This window comes from Empidonax traillii, unplaced genomic scaffold, assembly GCF_003031625.1.
Source record: "Empidonax traillii isolate 1590-97213 ecotype Southwest subspecies unplaced genomic scaffold, ASM303162v1 scaffold244:size1524873, whole genome shotgun sequence".
NCBI lineage: Eukaryota > Metazoa > Chordata > Aves > Passeriformes > Tyrannidae > Empidonax > Empidonax traillii.
In genome coordinates, this window is record NW_020955437.1 from 274,300 (window position 1) to 301,509 (window position 27,210).

Genomic DNA, 27,210 nt, shown 5'->3' on the forward strand with positions numbered 1-27,210 from the left:
TTCAAAAAGAGACATGACTGCAGAAGATGCACTATCAGCTCTACTGAATTTTATTTCTTTACTTTAGCACCTAACTAAATATCTGAGAGAAAAATATCAACTGACTAACTTTTAAATATTCAGTTGCATAAACATCTTTCTCATATTCATGGACATCTTTGTTCTAAGGCAGGAAGCTGACTAAATGAGGTTGCAATTAAAAAGTCCCCCCCAGGTTCAAAGCTTCATTAATTTTTCAGGGGAACAACAAGAAGTAAAAACATGTCAGTAACTTGTATAACATTTCCTTTCTGTTAACACTTGCTTTTAAGATTGTTTTAACATTGGTAAAATAGTAGGACAAGCTTTTCTTTGTGCGTTTTATTTCTTTCTTTGGTTAAAAAAAAAAAAATCACCCAGGACTTTGACGCTTTCAACTTTCTAATGTATCATCTATTTCTGAATCACAGAATACCAAAATATTTCAAGTTTGCATTTCAAAATTTACTACTTGAGCAATGTGCTCAAAACAGGAAGAAAACTGTGCCCCAGACACTTTACAACATGAAACTTGAAAACATTTGCTATTTAAAACACACTCTGATAACCGCTCTGCAAAATGATCCTGTAACATAACTACACATGAAAAATCCTGTTTAATTATGCATGTTGAAAACAGTCCTGCAAAAATCATCTTACAACATGTATAACTGCTGCATTCAGTCACTTTTCAGTAAGTTCTACAGACGAGAGCATCCATCTTCAAGGAAATTTTTTTTTTTGTTAGGTTTTGTAAAAAAGGCTTTAAATCAACAGAGACAGATTTTAGCTTAGACTAGCATCTCTGAAGCATTCTGTTTATTTCTCTTGCGTAATGATGATTATTAATTTTATTGAAAATGGAAAGACCAGCAGTAAAGATGAAAAGGACGTTACCTCACTTCCAGCACACTGAATCATGACCTGGGACATGTAAATCACATTGCCAAGTGTTTTAATATCCTCTCCCTCCCAACAACGGATAGCTTCTGTCAGTATTTGTAGTTCAAGTTCTTTCCGTTTCCGTACTTCTTGACATTGTGCCTAACAAACACAGGGAAAAATACCACTTCTATTAACTCCATCAATTTAGAATGCGTTAAGGATAGAAATACCACTACAGTTGTATTTACTGCTGTGCTTCTGGTACACAGAAGACAGCACCTTACTTGAAATATTCTCATTTAGAAGACTATTACCAATATTTTTTACAAATTAGTTTTGCTAACTTATTTTACTTTTCCTTTCAATACACTGACTTCAATTATCATTCCAAATGCACTCATAGCTGTTTCTCAAATTTCTCCTTTTTTTAATATTTTAAATCTTTTTATGTCCTAATATGTTCAGCAGAAAAGAGTAACACAGCTGTCAGAAATACATTTCTATACAATAAAGCATCTTTCTTCAGCAAAAAGACCTGGGCAAAGAATGACCTCGTGCTCCTATTTTTATTAAGTATCTCCGACCTGCTTCTATTAATTTGAATTTTTCCTCAACAAGAATTGTTTCCTCTTGTTTGTATAGCACCCAACAGGATGGAATCCACAAACCTCTTCTGAACACTGATAACTCTAAATTTCTGATTTAATAAAATCAAAAATAGAAAATGCCAGGTTACCACCAGCACACGTTCCTAACAGGAAGCATAAAACATTAAGTATGTTGCAACTCAGACTGCATTCATTATATTCTTGTTGCAGTTGAGGTGTAGGTTTTAGTTTCTTTTGTAAAGACAGTAACAGACAGCTCATCTGTTCAAATTAGGTTCCCTGTTCCAATTATTACTGCACGTTTTCCATCTTTTGAACTTCACTAGCAATTTCCTCTTCAGCCTCTCTTCCCCAGCTCCAACACCATTACCCAGAAGGAACGCACTTAAAAACATCAGAAAACGTACTCCTTTGTTTAACAAAGCCCTTCTTCAGGACACTACTTACGTTAGCACTCGTAGAAAGGGAGATGAAGCATGATGAGAGGGTAGACAGAGGTGCAGAATGCTTTGTGCAGCTCTGACATAACAGTCTATTTGCTATAACTCCCCATCCTAAATTACCATCCTTAGCTCAGCCTACAAGCAGCATCAATTCCAGGCTTTCAAAAATCTACTATACAAACATCTACAAAAAAAATTCCCTTTTTTAAGCAGTAGAGGGAGATAAAATTAGAAAAAATTCTACTTAAAATAGATAATCTAGTCTTTTATGACTCTTACAGAAAGATTTTTGAAGGCAGTCATGGATTTTTGAATATCTGGACGATCCGGATGATAATCCTAAAAACAATAGAGAAAATATAAAGTTTAGTTCTAGTACATTTAATTAAAAAAAACACTAGAGGCCGAACTAAAAACAAACAACTCTGTAAAACTGAATTTGTAGACTGATCTCTCTCTTTTTGTGGCCTTCTTATACCAAAGACTGGTGGGAGTTGCTTCTAGTAAAACTGCAGTTATTTGCCACATTCCTACTTTTACTTTAAACAGAGCCACAGAAGTTTTACAAGACCTAGTGAATAAGAGATTCTGAAATCCTAAGAGGAGAGTATATGAAGAGTTTTAGTTGGCATGTTAGCTTTGTCACAAACATCATTTCTTACAGACTATCTAGCATGTTCCGTTGCCACTGACTGACAAATGAAATTGTGTGACAAGACCCATATGCCTTCTATTTCTCTCTCCTTTGTTCACACTCCAAACATCTAACCTACACAATGCAAAGGTGAAAACAGTAGCTCCTCGAACACCTTCCCATATTGCAAGGATCACTTTTGGACAGCATTCAGTAGGAGTCAGAGGGACTATTTTGGCAACAGTCAACGTGTTGAGGTGAGAAGCGGCACTCCTTCTACAAATAAAGTGGCCTCAAGTAGTATGCAGGAGAGATATTCAATGCCAAGCCAACTAAAGACCCTGATAAGACTGTTCTAGGAGTGATGATTAGCTTCTCTGGACAGTTCTACTTTAAATGTTTAGCTTTTAAAGGAAGTTTCACTGCACTGAGTCTTAAATAAACCATTGCAGCCTGTACTTTAGAAGGCTGATGGAAGAACAAACAAATGTAAATTTGGGTCCCATCATGTTTGACATGTACCTTTAAAATAATTGTTGTCAAATCATCATTAAGCTGGAACATAAATGCTGATAAGATATACCTCCATGTGCCTTTCAAGTTCTTTGAGTAACGTGGGGTATTTATCCAGACGCATAAAAGGTTTGCTGAGGCCTGTGGTCAGTACAAGGATCCCAGGGCTGTTGGCACCTTTCATCTCCATGAATTCTCCTAGCTCCTCACTGTGTACACAAGATATTAAAGCAAATTTGGATTAAATTATCAAGACAACTAAAATTACATTGGATTCTTGACTTCAATCTTTCCCCTAAAACGAAATATGCCCATAAAACAAGGAGCCAAATAAATAAAAAACTAATTCAAGTATAACTTAAGAGCTGTGATCAGTCTATGCATTAAATAAATTACAGGAACAATTTGTAGATTTGGGGTCCATCCAGGGAAAAAGAGATACAGGATCCAATCCACCATTCTAGGAAACCATTGCTCAAAGACAATTCCTAAATGCTACCCCATCCAAGCAATGATTAAAGAACAAAACCATCTACACTATGTTTTATTGCTTAGCTCTTTATTCTAGTAAAATAACACCTGACCTTAGAGGTGGTTTACACAGGTAATATACAAGTCGATGGCTTCATATTTAAAAAAAAATAGGTATTTTTTAGGTGTCAGGCACTAACGAGAAGATAGAATACTTCAGAACTTTTTTCCCTGCCACACTTACATGTTTAATGACCTCATCTCACACATCCAAGGTGTTGCTGCAAAAAAACTTACAAATATCCACACAAATGGTAGAAGTAATTACTGTGTAATCCATTCCTAAATTGAGTTACGATGTCAGTAAAGGTGTGCTTAACACAACATAACTTGTTCTGACAGCAAAGCTGTTGTAAGAAGTACTTGCTCTCCAAGTATCATGGATTGCTCCTGCTCCTTCTCCATTTGAATTTTTTACAAGAACTGGCCTGGCCACTCAAATTTTTATATTAACACAGTTAAAAAAGCAGTGCATCTGCATTTCAGCTCACTTTGCTATCAAGGAAACAAAATAGATACATCTTCTGCTTCCTTATAAATCAGAGGTTTCAGAGGACTACAGTGGAGGAGAACTAGGTTTTCAAGACTTTAAATTACCAGGAACAAAATGAGCCCTCTCCATTGAGAAAGCAATGTACAGCAGTACCTGGGCTGATTGCCAGGTTTCATAAGATACAAGTTGCAGAAGAACACGGGATTCTAAAGACAAAACCTAAATAAAAGAAATTCATAAAGTCACTTATTAAAAAGATAGCATCTCACATTCAAGTATTCTAGAAATCTACAGACGAGCTTGCTCGTGTTTTGAGCCCTTATGATAGTAAACTAACTAGTTCTCAAAAAAAACACACAAGAAAAAATGCTATTCTCATGTGGCAGTGGAATAAATTCCACTCTAAGATAATCTGAAAGTCCTTACCTTCTACTGATTGATAGCATTATGCTCTTGTAAATTGGAATTACTAGGTAATTTTCCCCCCTCCCTAGTCATTGGCATAGTCTCTCATTCTTCAAAGGAAGCCTTAGCCAGATACCATATTTAGTACTTTCAGAAAGTGTAAAAAAAAAGAAAAGTAGTGTCAAATATCAAACAGCAACAAAGGACATGTACACTTGTACATTATGGCCACATTAACAAAAGGAAAGGGCAAGGATCTCTAAACCTAGGGCACAGTGTTTCCATGCAGAAGTGAAAGCAAATCTTGACCTGTTCAAATTCCATAGGGAAAAAACACTTACAAGACACTGACACAATATACACACTCAATTATCAGTGAGTCATGCTATTTAAAAGTATTATGTAGATTAAGACAAAACAGACCATTTTACTTCCCCCAAGACACACACACATACTGCCCCCTCATTTCAGAACAAGTGACACTGCTTATTAATATAATTTGTCCAAACAGACGAAGACAGCAGAACAAGAACATGATGCTTAGGGACATGGTTTAGTGGTGGACTTGGCAGATGGATTCGATCTTTAAAGGTCTTTTCCAACCTAAATGATTCTACATTTCTATGAACTGTGACATTCCCACCCCAGTGTAAGTGCTTTACCCCACTATCTCACATGGATCATTCATCTCCCAGACGTTCACAGAAGAGAAGGTACTTTTCCATACAGTTTACTCCAAGTTTACTTGTCTTCAGATTAATTAATCAGTATTTACTTACACTACCTTGCTTATGTATATGCAGCACTGTCTTTTTAGAGCTCATCACCCTCATTCTAACGAGGCCCAGGCACTCCTTGGTGCATGTGTTTATGCAATTTCTGCTGCATTCAACTGCTGAATTCCGAAAAGGGGTGAGGGGATTTCCCAACACCTGCTGTGCATTGCAAAGATGCAAAGGGAAAGGCTAGGCACACTTAAGAAAGACCTGGCTATACCCATTTTAAGCAAGATGTATCAGCAACTCCAGGCCTCCTAAAATCAGCTTGTGACATAATCAGGTTTTAGCCAAAATTAACACACACTGAACAGCCTCCTACAACACCATGCAGGAAGAGTCATAATAATGGAACACAGATAAGCCTGAGTACTTTCCGAACTTAAATTTAAAATTAGGTGAAGCTGGCCAACTTTGAATATCTAGAGTCTGAAGACCTACTTTGCCTAATGCTTTCTTAGTCCTAGCCCTTGCTCAGCAGAAAATCATATGAATTTCAGAACTTGACAATTGTTTCCAGTGGCATCCTAAACAAAACTAAGGATTTTGACTGATAACTCTGTCTTGGTTTTACAGTGTTACCAGCCACTTCTTAGTCAAGTATTCTGGGAAGTTCACTGAAACATCAAGCTGCACAGCTATGGTGCGGTGGCACATCCTCTCCTCCTGACTCAGTTTAAAGGAAAGAAACTGTTTCCAGTAAGTAATAAAGCTATGACACCCAATTTCCACAGGAAGCTTTACCAAAGTTCACCTGTGAAAGTCATTGTCAGGAGACATCCAAAGGTTTTAGCTTTCAATTCGCTATGTGTATGACACTGATCATGTGCACACCACTGCTTGTTTTGTTTTATCCGCTAATTCTACCTTTAAGCACCCCCATCCAGGTCAGCATCATAAACTTAGGTTACACACAGTACTTGGTATTTCATCATATTTCATCTTTTTGAAGTGCAAGACATTTGCTACTAGAACTAAGAGAAAGTAGCTATTTATATGCATTCATTACGTTTTGTTTGCTTCAGTCAGACCACAGCCTTTGCTGCCTAATTTTACCAACTCTGTTCTTTTACATTATCTGCTATTCTTCCACATTTCAGGCAGCACAATTCATACAAGTATTATGCCGTTTCTCTTTTCACCTCTACACAGCAGTATGTTCTACAGGATGTGCCAATCTCAAATACCACAGGCCATTTAATTTAACATTGTTCTGATCAGTGCTGATTTTTGCCCTTAGACTGCATTCCTAGTTACTTTGGCCATCTCCATGCTGTCAGGTGCATACAAACACATTATACAAATTATATTTGCTAAGCTACCCATTAACACAATGCCTGCACTTCCTCCTCCCTTTTTTTTTTTTAAAGGAGGAACATTGGTTACCATTTCACCTATATTCACATCTTTAATTTTCACTACTGTTGTTCCATTTCATCTTGAATTCATCGTGATAACACAGACTTGCGAGAGAACACGAAAAAACTCCCTGTAACCTGAGTTAAAACCAACTACATGGAAACCTGAAATATAAACCTGGCAATAATTTGGTTTTGCTATCTGCTCTGCAATCCCTTAAACTAAGCAAACTTTTTGGTTATGCCATTCACTGCATAAGGGATACTTGTTGTTTATCACCGCCTTTTTACTTAATCACAGTATAGGAACCTATGGAGCAAGTTTAAACCTCAGCTCACTTGGAAATGTTAACAAAGTCCTGAAAAACAGGCTTAGCAATGGCATCATCAGCAAGCCTTTTACACTGAGCAGTGTTAATAGGTGTAATTAAAACTGAATGATGTAGTTTTCCTCCCAACATTCCCGAGAGGACAATATTTTCTTTCATACAATTCTGCACTTCCCTCTGACAAGTTTTGACATGCCAGCTTGCTCAAGCTCTAGTCTGAACATATGCACACACTCCACTAATACAACAGTTCCCAAAATTTTGTCTCAGCAGTTCCAGCTTGCAGACCTGTTAACATCCTACTCATGCTATAGCAATCTGCCACCTCCGTAGCTTTGTTGACATAAAATATCCATAAAAATGTGGATGTTACTTTAGCTCAAAGTGAACATCTTTTATTTAGTCACAAAAGATAAATACAATACAGGACATAATGGAAGGGTTTACTTTCAATAACCTATAAGTGGCTTAAAATCCTGTTCAAACATAACAGTTCACAACTGGCTTTTAATTAATTGCAGCTTAAAAAAAGTCAGTGTCAGCTGCTTTGCCAAAGACAATGGCTCTTTCATGTCACAATTTCAATTGATGACTGTAAGCACCGCAGTCTCCTAGGCAGTATACACTAAATGAAACTCCAGCCCACAGCTACACAGTACATTAAAAAAAAAAAAAAAAAAGGTATCATTTAGCTGAACAGGAAAAACTTTTGAATGGTGAAATCATCAACTCGGTCACAACTGCCTAAGCAGCTTTTCAGAAAGAGGCAGATGAGACCTTAATTCACTACTTACGTCATTTTATACAATAAAATGCAGAGAAGCATACTAAAGTGCTGTGCTTCATTTATTCTGGAATCTCAAACTGAAGAGTTCCCCCCATTCCAACACAGAGTTAGTTCACACTTCAGATATTTTAAAGGTCACCATGAAAAGTGTCTTTAAGCCATATTAATATATTCAAATCTTTCTTAGTACATCTGCCTCAAAAGCTGCAAATGAGACTGGGGGAGGGAAGAAAACAAGTTTAGGTGTACCCACAAGTAAGAGAAGGAAAAGAAAAAAAGGCCATTTAAACTTGAGGAAGCAGATCCAGAAAAATCATTTAAAACCACAACTTACACTTCTGAAGTAGGTCTCTGTTTGTAATAGATGGAGCACGAGCTATCACTGCTGAGGGGTCTGAGGACTGAACACAGGCACCGCATTTTGAGAGCGTTGTGACACAGCTTGGCTCAGCAACCCCTCTACTGCAGCTTTTAAATTTCCTAGGGCTAAACTTCCCAGTCAAGCTCCTCTCCCAGCGACTGCTGCTTGGCGTATGACATCAGCCTGCACACTTGCAGGCTCAGGGATCCTCTGAAGTGGGGGAGGCACAAAGACTTTTCTGACTCAAGCTGATCTGTATTCCATGCTCCAGTTACTCAGAGTAATTGTGATGTTTCAGCTCCACAAATTTTATCCAGACTAGTAGGTCTGTGATGCAAGTGTAGAATATGCTTGGGACATGTTATCTAAGAGAACAGAAGAATCTAGCAAAATTAATGTTTGAACAAGCAAAGATTTGTGAATAGCCTTCTTGCAGCTGAGAACTGGCTCGATACTTGCCACTTAGCAAAATAAAAGAGGCAGGTGTGTGTTAGTAATTTTTGACTGCCTTTTCATTAATTTTTTTGGGGGAACATTTTTCTTTTGTTTGTTTTAAAATAAACATGGTGCTGTTTAAACAAAGTAAAAAGATACTTAACACCATACTCCACCCCTCCAAAAACTACATACCGAATTCTGGTTACATTCAATCTCCACTGTCCATATTTCTTCAGAAGAGTTTTATGTCCACTGATCTGTGGGGGCTGTTAAACTTTTTTTTTTTTTTTTTAAATTATGCTATCCACTCTTCAATAAGTTCTGTATTCAAATACCTTTCCTCTTGTCATTTTTAGATGCAGTCCACACAAAGTGCCAGTCCTAACTTCTGCCTCCTCTTTTTTTTTACTGGATTTTCTCCTTGTACTACTGAACTTTATGGCTTGTGATCTTCCCCAGGTAGGTAACGCTTCAAGTTCCTGGCACTCCTTACTCTGTTGTAATTACCCATTTCTGTACTTTGTATCCAACTGGGTTTCTTAATCTGAGGGAAAGTCATTCTTTCACACCTTCAGTTGCTCATTCTGTTCCTTCTCTTACTGGAATGCAAACATACGTCTAGGATCAGAAGCACACAGAGGAACCAGAGATTCTTTGACTAAACACTACACCATCAAGGCAGTACTGCTCTCACCAGCCAGCAAAATTCTCTCCTAAAATAATATCATTTATTGGATCACCTACCCTTGCACTTCAACTGGGATCTTCAGGCAGAACTATGATATACTAGAAACAAACCTGACACAATGGAGACAACAAGGTATGACTGTTACAGAATAAAGTAAACAAAACAGGCATCGTGTACACTGGCACTATAGCCACTATAAGAAGGGAACAGTGGAGGGTACATGCAAAACACTGTGCTCTGCCAGAGCCGCTACTCAAGCGTACCTGGCAAACTCCACCTCTTCAGCTCTTAAGACTCAATTACAAGATATGATAACAGATATGAAGAAAAATTACTTAATTCTTCAAAATACTGGATTTATTACACAGAAAAAAGTTAAATTCAGGAAAAAAAAGTATGCAAAAGATACAAAACAAGTTCTGAGACAAAAAGCATCTACCAAATTTCAAGACAGAATAAAATTGGAGAAATTATGCTGTGTACCAACTCTAACACAGAAATAAAACTTTAAAGCCACTTATGGAACCAAGAGAATCTGTCTCCAAACTTAATAGATATTGTTGCTATGATTATCAGAGTAAAATACAACCTCAGAAACACACAGCTCTGGAACCTGAACTCTTGTATGGGCTCCATTAGGTTTTATTCCCATTTCTTCATGTTCATATACACTCAGCCCCTAATGATACTTATTTTAATAGTCTGTTAATAATTCATTAAATGAAATATGTTTGTGGCTTTGAAGATTTGAACATCAAAAATCTCTTATTCTTTAAATAATATAATAAATCTCCTTCACGCCTCACTATGTAAACATGCACATATGTGAACATGTATGCACACACATCCCCTTATTCTGTATTAATTGAATAAAAGCTCCCACACTGCTGCTGCAATGACAAAGAAGAGAAAGAGGAAACAGACAGGCATTCGTATTGGGTGCCATTTATAAAAAAGGGGAAAAAAAGCAAAAAAAAAGGACAGTCACATTCCAATTGAATGCCCCTTTTAAATCTCCAATTCCATCCCAAGTACTGCTATTTAGAATTGGTTTCACAAAAATGCTATTCAAAGTTTTTGTCTAGAAGTCCACAATGATTCTGAGTGACTTAATATCCTGTTTTATCTATACATATGCATAGACCCAGACTCTACCAGGTGTCAACAACATTTTAACAGGTATTACCAACACTGCTTGAAGAGCACGCTTAATACCTCAGCAAGTGACATAAAAACCTCGGATGAGTAATACTCCACCAAACCAGACAATTGCTTACAATTTTGATGTTAGTGATCCAACTGGTTAAAAAAACAATACAGTTGTATGATGGCCAGTCTCTTCGCGAACGAAGAACCGGGGAAGGTCTTTCCACCTTCCAGCCTGCACATTGGATTTTTTTAGGTGAGACACAGTGTGCGCGGAACTGAGCCCACCCTTTAATCCTGAGGTTCATCTGCCAGGGCCAAGCACGCTTGGACAGTGGCAGCGAGGTCCTCAGGACGTAGATGGATTGCCTTACAGGGCTAACGAGCTCCATCTGCCCGGGGAGGGGCCCCGACCGGGAATCGAACCCGGGTCTCTGCAGTGACAGTGCAGTGTCTTTTCCCCTAGACCACCGGGGGCTCCAGTTAATGCTTCAGTTAATGACAGCCAATCTTCTTCAAGTTGTTTTTGGTCAGCGACAATAAAAAAAACAACAATAAAAATATTACATTTTATGGAATAAAGAAAACCAAAACCAAAATAAAGGAAAAGTTGCTGAAGTTTCACCTAGGGCAACTATCTAGGAGATATTTTTGATTTCTTTTTTGTTGGTATGGTTCCCAGCAAAAACAAGTGAGCCTAATAAACTGTAGAAAATACTAATTTTGTGACACAAAAATTTGACTTAAAATTATTTGCTAGGTTTTTTGTAAAAAGGCTTTTGGAGGCACACTTAATGTAAATCTCTTCATTTTATGAAGTGCACAGAGTTCACGGCAAGAAATATAAGCTTCTGCAGACAATAAAATTGTTACAAATCAAATATGTTCCAAATCAAACCACTCCAGATTGTTCCTTTTTCCTCTCTCTAAAATGCTGCTGCATAGCACAGCTGTTACAAACATGATATTCAAATCCAAGTATTCTAGAGACACCTATTTCTCTCTCCTATTTTTTGCTGGTATTAAAACACATAAAATGGTTTTGGACCCTCTGCTAAAACTGTACTCCTAAAAAAACACACACCAAAACATCTTTTCTTAAAAGCTTTCAAGTTTGGTCTTTTATCCAGTATTAACTGCACTGTAGTTGTTTCATCATTATTAAAATCATGACTATCCTCAAACCTCATGGTAATTTTTACACTAAGTTTCACACACTAAAAACATCTCAGCCAAATAAACAAGGAGACAGTTCTGACTATTTTCCAATCAGTCTGTTCTTCCTCTCCTGTACTTTTAAAACGATGTAATTACAAGTTTTCTGGGATTCTGAGAAGAAAAAGTTCAGAACTGCTTAAAGCCACTTTCTGATTTCTTCATGGGAGCTGTCTCAAGCAGAATATTTAGTCAAGCCACTTGCTACCTACAGCAATGCTGAACAACAAAAATTAAGGTATTAGAATAATAAAATAAGGGTAATTAAAAAGAACAGGACTCAATTCGGTTGACTCATGTTTGGCAACACAATAGCATTAACAGAGAACTGTCTATCACAACTTCTCTCCCCTTAAGCCATCTCATATGAACAATTGCTTTGAACCTACTTCCACATCCAAATTATTTAACTCTTCTATGATACTTTTATTGTCTCTGCCCGAATCTGGTATCAAGCTGACTTCACAGACCTGAAGCTGAATTTTTCTTAAGACAATCTATGCATAAAGAAACATGAAGGAGAAGAAATGCTTCTCTTCTCCATTTGCAGAACAAACAGGTTTCCTCCCTCACATTTCTATCACTGCTTTTTGGAGTTCAGAAAGTTAGGATAAACCTTTGCTATCACATGCCATCTTCCACCTATAGCTTAAATCCCAGACCTCTGTATGGAAAGAGTATAAACGCACAAACAAACAGAAAAATCCGAGCCCAAGAGTATTAAAAACCCCACAGACACAGATCACTTAAGTATTTTAACCATTTATCAAAAATGGTATTAGAGGAGGGCCACTTGAAAGCCAGCAAACACTAAAGGATTTCATCAGCCAGTTTTACACAATTGTCCTACTGAATTTTAATAACAAAAACTTACCTTCTTTCTGACTATACTGTAATGTGAATTTGCATCTTGATTTTGTAAACTGGGGTTGAACCATAGTTGCATGTATTACTAACAAGTGATACTTAGGGTTTTTATCTACAACTAGGGGGTTTATCTTCATAATATTATGAGTAAAGCTCACAAATACGCCACAGGATGTAGCTGTTAAAATGAAATTTGAGTTCGTGAAAGAAGCTAACACTTAAGTAAAAAATCAGTTGTGCTCCTCTTTGTTTACGAAGTGCTAAGAATACTCAAAATTCTTGAGTATGTATCTTGCTAGAATTTGTCCTATGTCTAACCCTCAAGAAGTAGTCATGGTTCTGTCCTGCACCACACAAGCAAATAAACAGCCCCGAAATAACAGATGCTTCAACTTGTGGGTCATCAGAAGAATACAAATACATAGCAAAAGTTTGTGAAAGCAGACTTATTGAATCAAATTCTGGTCTCAATACTTTTCCCTCAAAGTGATACAGGGCATCCTCTATGCAAACTCAAGGCCTGTTCAAAAGCTGAGCAATTGTGTTAACTCAGCATCCTACTTCTTACACAGAAAATATTAACTTTGTAAACTTGGAAAGCTCAAACTCATATCACTCAAAAGTAAAGCTAAGGGTATACAATTATGAAGTCAAGTACAGACACATAGACTTTTACAGGGTTAAGTTACAGTGCACTAAGTGTCTAGAAAGCCTACTAGTAGTCATGTCAATTATGCCCTGATTTTACAAACCTGTTTTGATCTCAAGATTTTTAAAACAAAGATGACAAGCAATAAAGTTTGACGTATTTAGAGTCCAGCATGTGTTCTTCCAATGAAAAAAGCCAAAACTGACAAGCTGGTCCTGATCACATGGAACAGCTTTATGTTGTGGGGCTTTTTGTCTTTTCTTTTTAAAAAGTGTATTTTTTTTCCTTAAACAAGGTTCACCATCCGAACACGTCAAAAGACGCATCACAGCTTTACAGTGCAAGTATGTTGCACACCTTTTGGTATCAGACTTAAAAGACCACAAAGTAAACATACCTGTGTTCTGTGAGAACATTTACCGCTGATGGATGGTTGGCACAGTATGTAAGGTATAAGCTTTTCATTTGAGGCATCAAATTTAGAAAACATCCTCCAACCCTCTGTTGAGCTTCAGGCAACCTAAAAAAAGAGTAATGAATATGAAAATACTGTTATACCAACCAGACATAGAAATAAAGCCTAGAAAAGCAGTGTATATCGTGTGCTGGTTTTGGCCAGGGTAGAGTTAAATTTCTTCACGGTGGCTAGTATGGGGCTGTGTTTTGGATTTGTGTTGAACAAAGGTTTGCTAATATCGAGATGTTTCTGCTATTGCTGAGCAGTGCTTACACAGAGGCAAGACCTTTTCTGATTTTTGTACTGCTGTGCCAGCAAGAAGGCAGGGGGGAAAAGGGAAACTGGGAGGAGAAACAGCCAGTACAGCTGACCCCAACTGACCAAAGGGATATTCCATACCACAGGACATCTTACTCTATATAACACTGGGGGAACAAGAAAGAAGGGAGGGATATTTGGAGTGATGGTTTTTGTCTTCCCAAGTAACCATTACACATGAGGGGGCCTTGTTTTCCTGGAGATGGCTGAACACCTCCCTGCCCATGGAAAGTGGTGAATTCATCCCTTGTTTTGCTTTGCCTGTGTGAGCAGCTTTTGCTTTTCCTATTACACTGTCTTTATCTCAACCCACGAGTTTTGTAGCTTTTATCCCGTTCCCACTGTGGGGGAGTGAGCGAGTGGCTGTGTGAGGCTTGGCAGCTGGCTGAGGTAGAACCAGGACATACTGCCTGTTTGGTTTCATTTTCGGAGTTTTGTTGTTATTTTTGTTTGGGGTATTTTAATGAAAATAACAGATAGATTTCTATGGTCACTGACCAGCATCCAACACTTTTTTCTTCCTTCTCCTTATGCCACAACAGTATAGACAGAATATAATATATACCTGTAGAACTGTCATTCAGCAAAATATTTTCAAAAATTAATGACTTGATTTTCAGTGAATATACCCATCTGTTAGTACAGTTTATGATCCATTTATATATGCCATGACAAATCTTAAAAGCAGTATTTCAGCAATTAAGACAAAAACTGGACGGAGTAGAAACAGGATTCCCTCCTTCTACCTTACACCAGCAGAGATGATAAGCTTTAAATATTCATTAAAAGATGCAAGTATCCCCTTAAGCTCTGGTAACACAAATAGAAGCCAGTGACAGTGCAGTAAGAGGCTGTTTTTACACAACTGTCACTCATCTTCCTTTTTAAGGACCATAAAGCACTTTTATGTTGGGTCGTAACCAGGGCAAGAGTGCTGCTTTACCACCATCAGTGCAGAAATACATTCTGTGTCTCACACTTTCTGCATCTTTTATCTTCAAATACACCACATTTGCTAAGCAGTAAAGAAAAATTTTACAATTTTGTTCAGAAGAGCTTATTTTGTCTAGCATAAAATGGTGCTTAAATAATAACAGCCTCAGTGACTTCAAAAAAAGATGACTCAGCAAGAGAAACATACTTAGAAGAAAAGCTTAATTTCACACAGTCTTGGAAAACCTAATCAGTTTGGATCAGGTTTGCCAGAGAAATATACACAGTCATCTAAGTAAAGAAGGAGAGGATATGAAGGAAGACAGTATGAATAGACACAATGAGATTTTCAGAAGTTTTTAGCAGAAACTGTTATTACAGACTGCAGCAAGAAAATATCTGGAGTATAAATATCTGAAACTGGCTGCATGACTCCAGCTTAGAACTGGTAGAATCTGGTACAAACAGAGAGTATAAGTCTGACTTCTGATTTTTGCATCAGTATAAGCAGAGTAGGGGTGAAAGAAAAAGTGCAGTTCTTCCAGTCTTATTAACTCCTTAAGCTGTACAGGTCAGATGCAAAAAAGCACACTCACATACTTTTTTAAAATCTAAAATAATTTTCAAGTTATACATCAACTGATGGAAAAAAGCATATACTCTAACCAGCCATGCATACTACCTGCTACTATGCCCCCATTCTCAGAATGACTCAAAAATACCTATACTAGGATGCTTCCTATGTGAGAACAAATAAACTGGACCAAAAAAAGAGCAATATTGTAAGGGTGTCAGAAGGGATGAAACTCTTTGACAGAGCAACTCTCATTTGAAGGACTAAACCTCTTCAGCTGTAGGTTGTACGGTATAGCCAACAGCCAATTGTATAACCCACACTGAAGCTAACCAGAAGATGAGACACTAAACTTTCATCAGTCCTAGACTACAAGCTTGTTCCTGGTATCTTGCCTAAACCCACTGTACAACATGTGCAAGATGAAATGTTTCAATTTCTCCATGCACTTACTCTTCATGCATAAAGACTGCATCTCCTAACAAAAGTATGCAGTCTTTGCTTCTTTGCAAGATGAGACAGTGGATTTTGTTGTTGTTGTCCTTGTTGTTATCTATTTTACTACTCTTAAGCCCAGTATTTCACTCTGTTATAAAGCTAAATGAGTCCTCAGTAAGTACTCAATAGACTCAGTGTTAGTACAGTCAAAGGGCTTCATGCTAAAATAAGTTTCAACAACTCTCTCTTGAAGAATATTGTTTTTCTGAAAAAAAAAAAAGTAATTCTAGAAGTCAAGATTTTCTATAGTTGTAATGAACGTGTACATAAAGTTCCTAGACATCAATATTTAGTATATTCTGGAAAAAAGTGAGAGATGCTCCAGTGAACCTCAGTAGAAGAGAAACCATTTAGCTTTCCAGGACAACCACTCCTCCAGGCAGGGGATGTTCCCATCCTGCTCAGTCATCTTGTCCCACTCCTTAGGTTTGCTCATAGTAATCAAAATTCAGAGTTCATGCCAAGAAATACTCCCCCAAATTTCAAAACACTAAGTCTGTCTCCTACTAAGCTGTTCAGTCCCTCTGCACAGCGTGGGAAAACCTACCCCAGAAGAAGTAAAAATTGACTGCAGAGATGTTCAAAATGCAAGGCAGGGGAAACATGCTTTCTGATTTGAAAGTGATGTTCATTATAGACTCCCAGAAAACGACAGCTGAGTGAATCCCCAGCACACACGTCACACCAGATACACTCTGATCATGTTATCAGCACTCCCTATATTAAAGGCTAGGGCTTGTATTTTACTGTCTGCATCTTTATTGGGAAAAAAAAAAAACCTTAAATTCTGAAATCAATGCTGCTGCTGAGCAGCATTGATTGAGTCTCTGCTTTTGCAGGTTTCTAGAGGAAAATGAGGGGCATTCCCCAGCATACTAAGGGAATGCTGTTCTTACAGCCCGCCTAGCAGCATTTCCTGCCTAGCAGCTGGTCCCCTTTAAATAAATCTAAGCATGAGCTAATAATACATTCTTTGAGTAATAGATGCAGCCAAAGTCTCAAACTCCGTAGACGTACTCAAGGCATATAACTCAGTATTAAAGAGCAGGAGGCTCCAATAAACAGTTGCTAAAAATGGTTAAATTCCTGTTTCATACTGTAGTGATGGGAGTAGAGGGTGAATTATGGCTGTTTGCACCAAGCAGACATCTGTGTCTTCTCTGTCTGCTTTTTTTTAGCAGAATCAAAGACCGACATTATTCTCTTTCATGTGTTGCACATGCATTGCCACTTTATACTGCACATTCTTTGTTGAATTAAATTAATTAAAAGACTTCATAAGTAGGTGGCAACTCATCCCCTTCGACTTTTCTAATCCATGCACTAGTTGCAAGTGTTCAGTTGGTATTTTTAGTAGGTAAGTTATCTATACCTCCTTTAACTGCTGAAAAACCAACAATTTAATGTGTATCACCACATCATATAAATCTTTTGGTAACTAATGTGTTCAATAAAGAGCATAGTTATTTCACAATTCATTCTGAAGTTGTCATCCCAATATTCCTCTCATACTTGGTACTTTAATTAAAAAACAATCACATATAAATATTTATACATATAAATTGTAACAACTTCAGTTATAAAAAGCCAAAGGTATCTTTTAATTCTATTTACAGATATAAGAGAATCACAACAGAGGTTCTGCTGTTGTACACATGCTAGAGGAATCATCATATGACTATATCTAAACTACCTGACATTATCTGCTTGTTGGAGTTATATCCAATGGCTATCAGTTCTGTTTCTCCAGACTTAAAATGGGCTCCCACTGCCTGGTAATTTAAGGAAAGAAATAAAAAGTAAGCGTGATTGAACAATAAGGTTAGTTTTAAGACAGATAAAAACCAGCAATGAGAACTGAACTAAAGCTAGACTGACAGCTGACAGAAAAAAGGTGACAATACTACAGAATATCTAATCTTCTCCACCTCCTCCCACAAAGATAAACAGCAGAATTTCCTGCCACTCTCTCAGCCTCTTGAAGGAGCTGGAACACCAGTTGTAAGTTTGCCATGCTTGCAGGAGGTCAGTACAGAGAAATGCCTTGAACTTAAAAGCTGATAGCAGAGAAAATCCATGAGAAGTGAAGGTCTGTAAAAATTATTACAGGATAATTTTGATTAATGACTCCAAGGGGTGCAGTTTGTGAAGAAACATAAGATTGGATGTCATCTCCGGAGGCTTCGCAGTTAACAAGGTTACTGAAACTTAAGGGGCCACTTCTCAACTTTCTGAGCTACTGTTTGCACAAAATGAGGCACTATTCAACTCATTTACAATCCTTCAGTCTAATTTTCAATGCTCTCTTCAAAACCCTAAAGTCTAATATTCAAGGCTCTCTTCAAAACCACACCTTTCACTAATTGTCTATTTTCCTTACCTATCAGACATCAGTTACTATGCATGTTTGTTTCAGGTTATCTAAACTCACTGTGTTCAAATTTACTTTATACTGATAGTCTTGCTCCTGTTGATACCCACGATAACCAAAAGTAAAGGATGATACTCAGATAAACCCTTACAGATTTAACTTGTATCTGCACTCCAAAACTAAACCTGAAACACTAATTAGTTTTGGATTATATTTAAATAGTCTCCCTCTCACACCCTGGTCTCTCCTTTTTTTTTTTTTTTTTTTTTTTTTTAAAATTCCATTCCATTGCACTTAAACACAGAACAAGATGACACAGTTACTGTGACTGCAAGAGAAGGGACATGAGGGAGAGGGGACAAAATCGATCTATGGTTGCTACAGGGCAAGGGGATAAGTCTGTGATACTACCTAAAAGACTTCCATTTCCTACAGAGAAGATTATACCTAAGCAGTTCATACAGGCTGGTGTCACAAGTCAGCCTGTGTGTCACGTGCCTGTCCTTACTGACAAGTACAGCCATAGACTGACAGCTTCTGTTCCCAGGTAAATGGAAGAATATTTTTTGGAGCAGAGGTTCAAATCAGGTTCAATCTCCAGCTAAAAAAATACCTATAGAGCAATACTTCCACTGCGATCACTTAGGCCAGAGATTACAAAGGTAGAAATAACCCCACAACCTGGACACATTCAAGGAGGACAAGCCTTTAGCAATGAACCAGAAAAGCTTCAAGGCTGTGGGCAGGGTGGCACACAACTAAAACCAACCCAAAATTCAAACAACTGTTTCCCCTAAAACACACAACGTACCCACTACAGCATATTATGTGCCAAAAAAACCCCACAACCCAATGTTTAACAACACCAGAATTAAATAAGCCAAAGTGGTGCAGGCAAGAAGTACAGTACAGGAAAGTTTCTGCTGCTGAAGTACATGCCAGGACTTGTTAAAAAGAAAATTCAAATGAAAAACTGTCTCAAGGTGGGTGTGGAATACAAAATTCACCTCATGCCCAGGAACACAAATTTGTCGAGCAAAGTAGGCTGGCAGCTCTACAACAGGCAGGACATTAGCATTTGTTCATTCTGACACGTCAAGTTAGAAAAAACACCATACCAGATGCTGCAATACAAAAATGCCTCAATAACATAACTGTAAGTTCTCTGCCAAAAATAAAATAGAATTATAAATCTATTTTCAGCCCGGGAGCTAGTCTGAGTTTACAGAACAGGTTCACCAGCCAAAAAAACGTGGCCAAATGACAACGAATAAAAAGGCAGTAGAGAAAGCTTTCTTCTACATAATGGGAATCATGATGGACTAGATTCCAAACATCAGGACACTGACGAAAATTAAACTGAAAACAACTTGGCATGACCAGCATATTCATGGAATGACAATAACACCGAATATTTGCAGTAACCCTTCAGTTACTCTAGGGCATCACTTCCTCTGCCCACCTACTAGCATCCAGTACATACCTAGTTTATTACACAGCAACATTTCAGTAAGCAGAAAGAACAAATAAAGGACATTATGCATTAATATTTAAGGCATATGATCTCCTACTCTTGATTTTAAGACCACCCTAAAAAATGTTTCAAAAGATGACCGTTTGTTCCATGCAAGGTACTTTATTTCCCTAAGGTCTGATTCACAGAAACAAAATCACGGTAACAAAAGAATGAGAAAACAAAGCATACTGTTTGTTGACAAATGGTCACTTTCAGAGATTTAGACACTTTACTGATCAAGTCTAACTTACTGGAATGAATATCCTTCTTTCTCACACAAGCATGAAAGACAGACAATTTCAAGAATGTTTTCATTACTCTGCTGAACCATCATCTGAACTACACCATCCTCCCTTCCCTTCTCTCTGGTCTAAGCTGTATAGAGGCAGCAGAGAAGGGCAGAAGCCAGGGGGTAGGAGGGAAGCCAGCAACAGTCCCAGGTATATGTTACTGCCTGGTGGAGATGCAGCTTATACTTTGTCATGACAAAGCTGTTTCTTCACACAGAGCAGCTCAGAAGAGAGGAGGGAGAGGTCAAAACAAGACACACTGAGGTGACCTAAAGATCACTGTTGCCAAAAGAGGTATTTTCTCCTGCATCCAAGACACTCATTCATTCTCACAGCAGACTGAAACTTGTCTAAGCCCTCAAATTCAAGCAATTCAAATTACTAACTTGGTAGAAACTAAGAAAATTTGAATTAGGAATGTGACCATGTGGTCAGACAAAATCAGAAGACAGGCAAGGAAAATGACAGAACTGAGGTTAGGAACAGAAGTTTTACTTTCAGTGGAGTCTCAACACCAGAAAGTTGTTAGGACAATGCAAATGGGATATGGTCACCTTCTCTCTAGCACCCCCAAGTGCTGAGGTAACAAGCTGAAAAATACAGAGTTACAAATTCAGCCTCAACTATGGAAGGGAGGACAAGTGTCTTCATCCCCTTCTTTCTGTGCTTCATGCTTCCTTATAGCAGTACAAGCATTGACGTGTTTTATTTAATTAAGGTTGTTCTTTCTGCCTATCCTGGACACCTCTCCCAGTACCTTTTGACAATCACCATTGCTCAGGCCAGAAGAATACTAAGCAAAAGTATTCTCAGAGTGCGCTTCATCCAAGTCACTTACCTCCTTCTCCACTTCCACCATTACATAAGGTCTGTTCATTCTTTCTCCTACTTTTAAGAAAGTACTTAAAATTCATGCCCCCAAAACAAAACCCACCATTTCCCTACTAGTATGCATTTGCATCATGGAAATTTGTAAATTGCTGTTAAACTAAATCAAAATTTCTACCTCTGCAATTGCACGCCAGGGCCAATATCTATCTGTACAAGCAATCAATACATTCTCCAAACACCTATTACTGTACTGCTGTGGTAACAACTTTTTTTACAGTGAGCAGAACAAAAAATTATGCCCAACAACATAAGCAACAAGTAAAGTAATAAAAAAAAATTGTGTGGTAGAATTTTATTGTATCTGGCATGCATAGTACTTACTTGGTGCACTCTTCTAAAGACTGTACAAGCATTTGCTGGAAAGAACTTATTTCTTCCAGGTTTCCCATTAAGTATGAAGTATTTGCCAAGGTTAACCTGGAGCAAAAGTAAATAAAACGTGCTTAGGTTGCAGTTATTGACTAATTGCGCATTAATACAATCTACAGCGTCAAAAGAAAGTGCTTACTGGTTCTTAGATCAAGGACCTGACTGTTTCAGTCAGCAAGCAAACTGAATAAAAGCAAGGCCTGCCTCAAGAATCTCACAGTCCACAGAGGAAAATGCACACTGATACTGAAATTTTAACCTCCCCCATACATGAGAGATATCAAACTTAATTTAAAAACTCACATACTTTTCACTGGCTTGTAATGGTCGCAGGTAGTTTGAAAGCATTGTTTGTAGCTCCTTAGCATATTCATTTTCTGTTTCTAATATATTTTGTAGCACCTACAATAAATGACAATTGCTAATTGGTATTTTTAAAGACCAGTTTTAAAGAATACTAAAATTTACTTAGCATAAGAAAAACTTAAATGGAGTGTTCCTACATTAAAAATGCAAATATCAGCAAGAAAGCATTGAATAGTATACAACTATGAAATTCATAGGGAAAAAAATCCACTATACACACAATGAGCCATCCTTTAGCCATATGCAAAAACAGTGGTAAGCTAACAGGAATTTCACTACTTAAAAACTTCATTGCAAAATCTGAATGTTACACAGAGTGCTCTTCCAAACCCAGGGGTAATTATTCTTCCTATGTTCCTCAGAACAGTCACAGATCATCAGAGGCTGGTAAAGTTCAATAGAAGTTGTGAGAGAAATTAACAAAGTTGTTTTCTCAGTCTCAATGACAACACATTACAATTAATCTTGATAGCAAAGTGTTTACTTATTCCGATGCGCTGTTCTACCTAGAACATCTGAATGTTAACAGATTTACAAATAACGAGTAATTTCCAACTTTATTTAGCAAAATGTTTGGCATTATTACATCATTTTTAAATGGGGTTGCCTAACCTTCCACTGGGAATACACTACCATGAGAAAACTACAACAGATTCTGATGCAAAGCCAAGAATTTATAAAATACAGCACACACTTGGTTTTGGGCTGAATATAAACCAACAACCACACATGTACAGGAAAACATTTTACTGGGTCATCTCTAGGGAGTCTGCTTTAGGATATCCTCCAATATAGTCACATCAGGTTCTACTGTGCTTCTAGATAGCAAATTAATTTTTGCCTCCAAAAACTTAATGGTTTAGCAAGGCAATCAACAGAATTAAATGTCGTTCACTGAACAGAGCTGAACTTTGAAAACTTATTGGTATTCACTGGTCATAAGCCACACCACAAACCTTCTCATTTTGCTACATGCCATATTTTTCAAGCCTACAGTAATATCTCATTTCAGCATTTATAAGAACGACTGTAATTGAGTGCATTATTCACTGTTGTAGTCAATACTCTTTCTTAGGAAATAAAAAAAGCCATTCATTCCTAAATGCAAACCTGATGAAATAACTTTAAATAGATCAGTATGTCAGTGAAGAATTCACTGTTCCTTTCATTGGTGTCATTGATTCTGCTTATTCCTTGAATGCTTCTATTCATTTGGAGGGAGAGAGAGAGAGACCATTTCTGAGTTCATTCTTTTGTTGCAAAACTGAATTCCGAACTGAAGATTAAAATGTCTCCATTCTCTTCTAAACACTGCGGCAGATGAATGTCACAGGGAAAGTTATGGCTACTAACTAAGAAATTACAGCATACAGTACAATATGGAGACACAAATTTTAAAAAAGCTAAGGGTTTTTTTGACCATTTAGACCACAGAAATATTTCCAATGATCATAGTACTAACTAAACTCTATATTCTCTTATATATATATATAAAACAAAGAAAGTAAATTGTTAAAATGGTAATATAGAAGTACTTAGCATCCGGGAGGTTCAAAACTAAACGCAAGACCAATCTTTTTCAATATGGCTTTTTCTACAAAAATCTCCCAGCCCAAAGTTCTTACACAGCCGTTAGCAGGTAAAAGGAGACTGAAAACCAAGGACACAGTGCCCTGATGAAGCACTGAACAGTAGTAAAAGACATTCAAAAATAAAAATCAACAAATTTCCTAGAGATCTTGAAAGGTTGCACCACTGGTCGTTTTCTCAAAGAGTATTTTCATTCTCTGCTATAAACAGTTGCCTGAAAAGCTTGAAATAGAACTAGTTTTACGTTGGACACACTCATTATTTTCCTGTGCTAGTTTGGATTTTTTATGATTTTCTTTGCAATACAGAGAACATGGGATTGGAGGAAAAAGACTTAAACAGGGCAGGGAGGCAATAACAAGAAAGCTTAGAAACTAGAATTAACATTCTGATAATTACTGGAAAAAGGAAAATAAATCCAACTGTAAATAAAACTATGCTACAAAACCTGTAGTTCACACTATTACAACACACTACTTCAAATATACATCGCTTTAAACACTTCCCAGGACACATTAAATCTATTTCCCTTTTTTTAACAAGTACAATTTCCACTGTATAAGCTTTTTACTTTGAATATATTTTTTAAAGAATAACTTTGCTTACACAGTTCTAAAACTCTATTTCTGTGAAATCTCACATTCTCCCAGCTTGACTTACCTACCTCACTGAGAAGCTATGAAGATTAAACACTTGGATTGTGCTTTGAAGTGACAAGTAGTCAGCATTGCAATTCAGTATTTTGGCACCAGAGAACCCTTACAATTCCTCGCATCCACATCTCACCCGCAAGATCTAATAATCACCTTTCTTCCCTTTCCTGCTTTCTGTGCGTTCTGGCTGCTGCAAGACCCCATGAGACCTTGAAGACCTTGTTTCCACAACTCCACCACAACATTTGCACAGATATGACCGAGTACCAAAAGAGCAGCATTGAAGTGGCAGCTTTTGCAGTCCGTAACACTGATGAATGGCAGACACAGACAACTGAGCTCATACAGCACCAGCTCTCTCAATCACACAGCATGGAAAATTCAAGCATGGTTAAGAATTCTGTCACACAAAACCTCAGCCATCTCCCTAAGGCAATAACTACCACCCAAAAATGGATTTAAAATGACCTACATAAAGCCGATTGCCTTCCAACTCAGAGGGGAAAAAAAATGCAGAATACAGACACACTTGAGCATAATTTGTTAGCACGTTCCCACTTTTTCATAGCAGTGTGGCACTCAACCAAAATATCTTGTGCTTCAGCAAAATTGTGATCAGTATCTGATTTTCCTGAGTCAGAATTTGCAGGATGAATCCCTTAAAACAGGCCCTTGAGAGGGGCAGTGTAAAGCACTGCGTAAGTGTACCATATCTCAAGGGCCGTCAAAAACTCTTACGAAATTCAGTAGACATAAACTCTTGATCCAGCTTTAACAGAATGGCCTCAAAAGAAGTGTTTATTTTCCATTACTTTTCAAACAGTTAAATGAAAAATTGAGTCGTCCAAATACTCATAACTATGGAGAAATTTGCCCATTTCTTTACCTACTTAATCTCAAAGCAACAGTGAGTAGAGATAATGTGATTTTATTTTGGACACTAAGTTATAAATTCTCGAGGGGTCTCAAGTAAAAATAAAACTCAAGTGTAACACCTGCTCTGTCTTCAACATGCAACAAAATGCCCACTGAGTTGTTGCTAAATTACTTCTATATGAAGAACGCTCGATGTTTGATCACAAGTCTGCTGTAGACTTGTACCATTCTACGGAGGACAAGACCTTGGCATTCTCTACTAACCTGCATTCCTCAGCCAGGCAAAATGTACATGTATAACAAATGTCTGTCTTGTCAGCAACACTTACTGCAAGGTGCAACCAATTATGCACACTGATATTAGAAGGTATGCAGTTTGTATTACGAACTTCAGACAGAGCTCTGTGAATCCATAAAGAACATATTTACAAGGGTGAGAAGAACAAAGGAAAGCGGTGAAAGCAGTTCCTCTTCTGACATTAAGCACCTTTCCCTTAGCCTATCCGAGTCCTCCTCCCAGAAAGGGAGCCTCTCCTTACCCCTTATGAACTTCCTCTGAACTGCCCTTTGATCTGCCCAACAGATGTATCCACAGGTGCTGCCTGCACAACACTTTCCCCAAGAAAAACAACAATAATCAATCAAGAGGGTTTACAGGGTCTCAGCACATCCCCACATGGTGGGAGATGGCCACAACTCAAAAATAGCAAGCAGTCCCAGAGTACCAGCCTCAATACATGCTTGGTTGTCAAGAGAGCCTTTAACACAGATTTTAACACTTACTCTTTAACTCGAGCTACATCCTTTCAGCTACCAGTTGCCAAAGGTTTATTTGGAGCTGTTCTGTTTTTACCTTAACTTTGTTATCAGTACAGACTGATAAGAATTCTAGCATAGAGAAGTTCCATGTCTGCAGCCTACATATTAAGACAGAACAAAAGCTCAACTCACAGGTTAAACTGCTTTCACTTCAGAGAATGAGTTTGCTGTTTGTCTTCACTACATTTAAAATCATACATATTTAGAAATTATGAAAAATTATTATTTTATAGGTATATTGGCATCTGTACTGGGTTTCTGTGGCTAGGTTTTGGTAGTGAAGGGAGGGTGGGGGGGCTTCTATTAGCAGCTGCTAGAAGCTTCCTCTGTCTGGGGGAGCCAATGCCAGCCAGCTCCAGGATGGGCTTCCTGCTGCTGGCCAAGGCTGAGCCAATTAGGAATGACAGTAAAACCTCGATGATAATATATTTAAGAATGGAAAGTTATTGCACAGTTGAAAAATTCCAGCCAGTGAAGAGCAGAGTGAGAGATGTGAACAACAATGTAGACACCAGGGTCAGTGCAGGAGGGGCAGGAGGTGCTCCAGGAGCTGGAGCTGAGGCTCTGCAGCCTGTGGTGCAGCCCATGATGGGGCAGCTGTGCCCCTGCAGCCCATGGGGGATCATCGGGGTGCAGAGACCCCCCTGCAGCCCATGGAGAAGCACATGATGGAGCAGGTGGATATCTGAAGGAGGCTGTGACCCCATAGGAGGCCCATGATAGAGCAGGGTCCTGTCAGGGACCTGCAACCTGTGGACAAAGGAGTCCACGCTGGAGAAGGTTTTCCTGGTAGGACTTGTGGCCCTGTGAGGGACCCACTCTGATACAGCTCATTCCTGAAGGACTGCACTCCACAGAGGAGTGACCCACGAGACAGCAGTTTCACGAAGAATTGTTGCCTGTGGGATGGACTCATGCTGCAGTGGTTTGCAAAGGACTGTCTCCTGTAGGAGAGAAGCAGGGGAAGGACTCCTCTCCCTCAGCAGTGGCAGAAACAATTGACCGTAATCCCCATTCACTATCACCCTGCACCTCTGAGGGGCGGGGGGAGGAGAGAGATCATGGAAGGAAGGAGGGGCAGGTGAGATTATTTTACTTCTCACTCTTTTTTGCTCTGATCCTGTTTGTAATGAATTTATGTAATATCCCCACTCTGAGTCTGTTTTGCACATGATGGTGATCAGTAAGTGACCGCTCCCCACTCTTAACTCATGAATCCTTTGCTGGGTTTTTTTCTCTCTTCTGTCCTGTTGCAGAGGGGACAGAGAGAGTGGATTTAGTGGGTACCTGGCATCCATACAGGGTCAACCTACTACACCATCAGAAGCACTTAATTGTTTTCAAGAAAAACTTCAAATAAGACATGTTGACATTTAGATTTAGACACAGCAGTGGAGTCTTGCTTTCTCTGAAACAAAGTGCATGCTATAGCACAGCCTCTCATTTTCTGAACAAAAAGAATAAAATGGCAAGTTTAAAAAAAAAGGTGGGGGTATTTGTCACAGTGTGAAAAAATGTGAAAACAGGCAATTACTCAGTTCACAG

The 27,210-nt window shown here is 38.2% G+C and overlaps 1 protein-coding gene across 6 annotated transcripts in view; it reads right to left on the reverse strand.

Annotated features, from left to right (window-relative positions):
* The window catches only part of ARHGEF7 (Rho guanine nucleotide exchange factor 7), a 122,090-nt gene that overhangs the window by 30,168 nt on the left and 64,712 nt on the right, over window positions 1-27,210 (reverse strand). For 5 of the 6 annotated variants that reach the window (XR_003571744.1, XM_027888694.1, XM_027888695.1 and 2 more), the window contains 6 exons: window positions 21,669-21,763; window positions 21,314-21,409; window positions 13,542-13,664; window positions 3,172-3,310; window positions 2,234-2,293; window positions 916-1,062 (listed from right to left, as the gene is read on the reverse strand). Coding sequence is in view for 5 of the 6 variants with exons in the window: in XM_027888694.1 (XP_027744495.1) it covers window positions 916-1,062; window positions 2,234-2,293; window positions 3,172-3,310; window positions 13,542-13,664; window positions 21,314-21,409; window positions 21,669-21,763 (660 nt within the window). In the remaining variant the exon portion in view is untranslated. Of the gene's footprint in view, window positions 1-915; window positions 1,063-2,233; window positions 2,294-3,171; window positions 3,311-13,541; window positions 13,665-21,313; window positions 21,410-21,668; window positions 21,764-24,123; window positions 24,396-27,210 lie in introns of those variants that run through there. The other variant, XM_027888699.1, reaches the window with a different exon arrangement.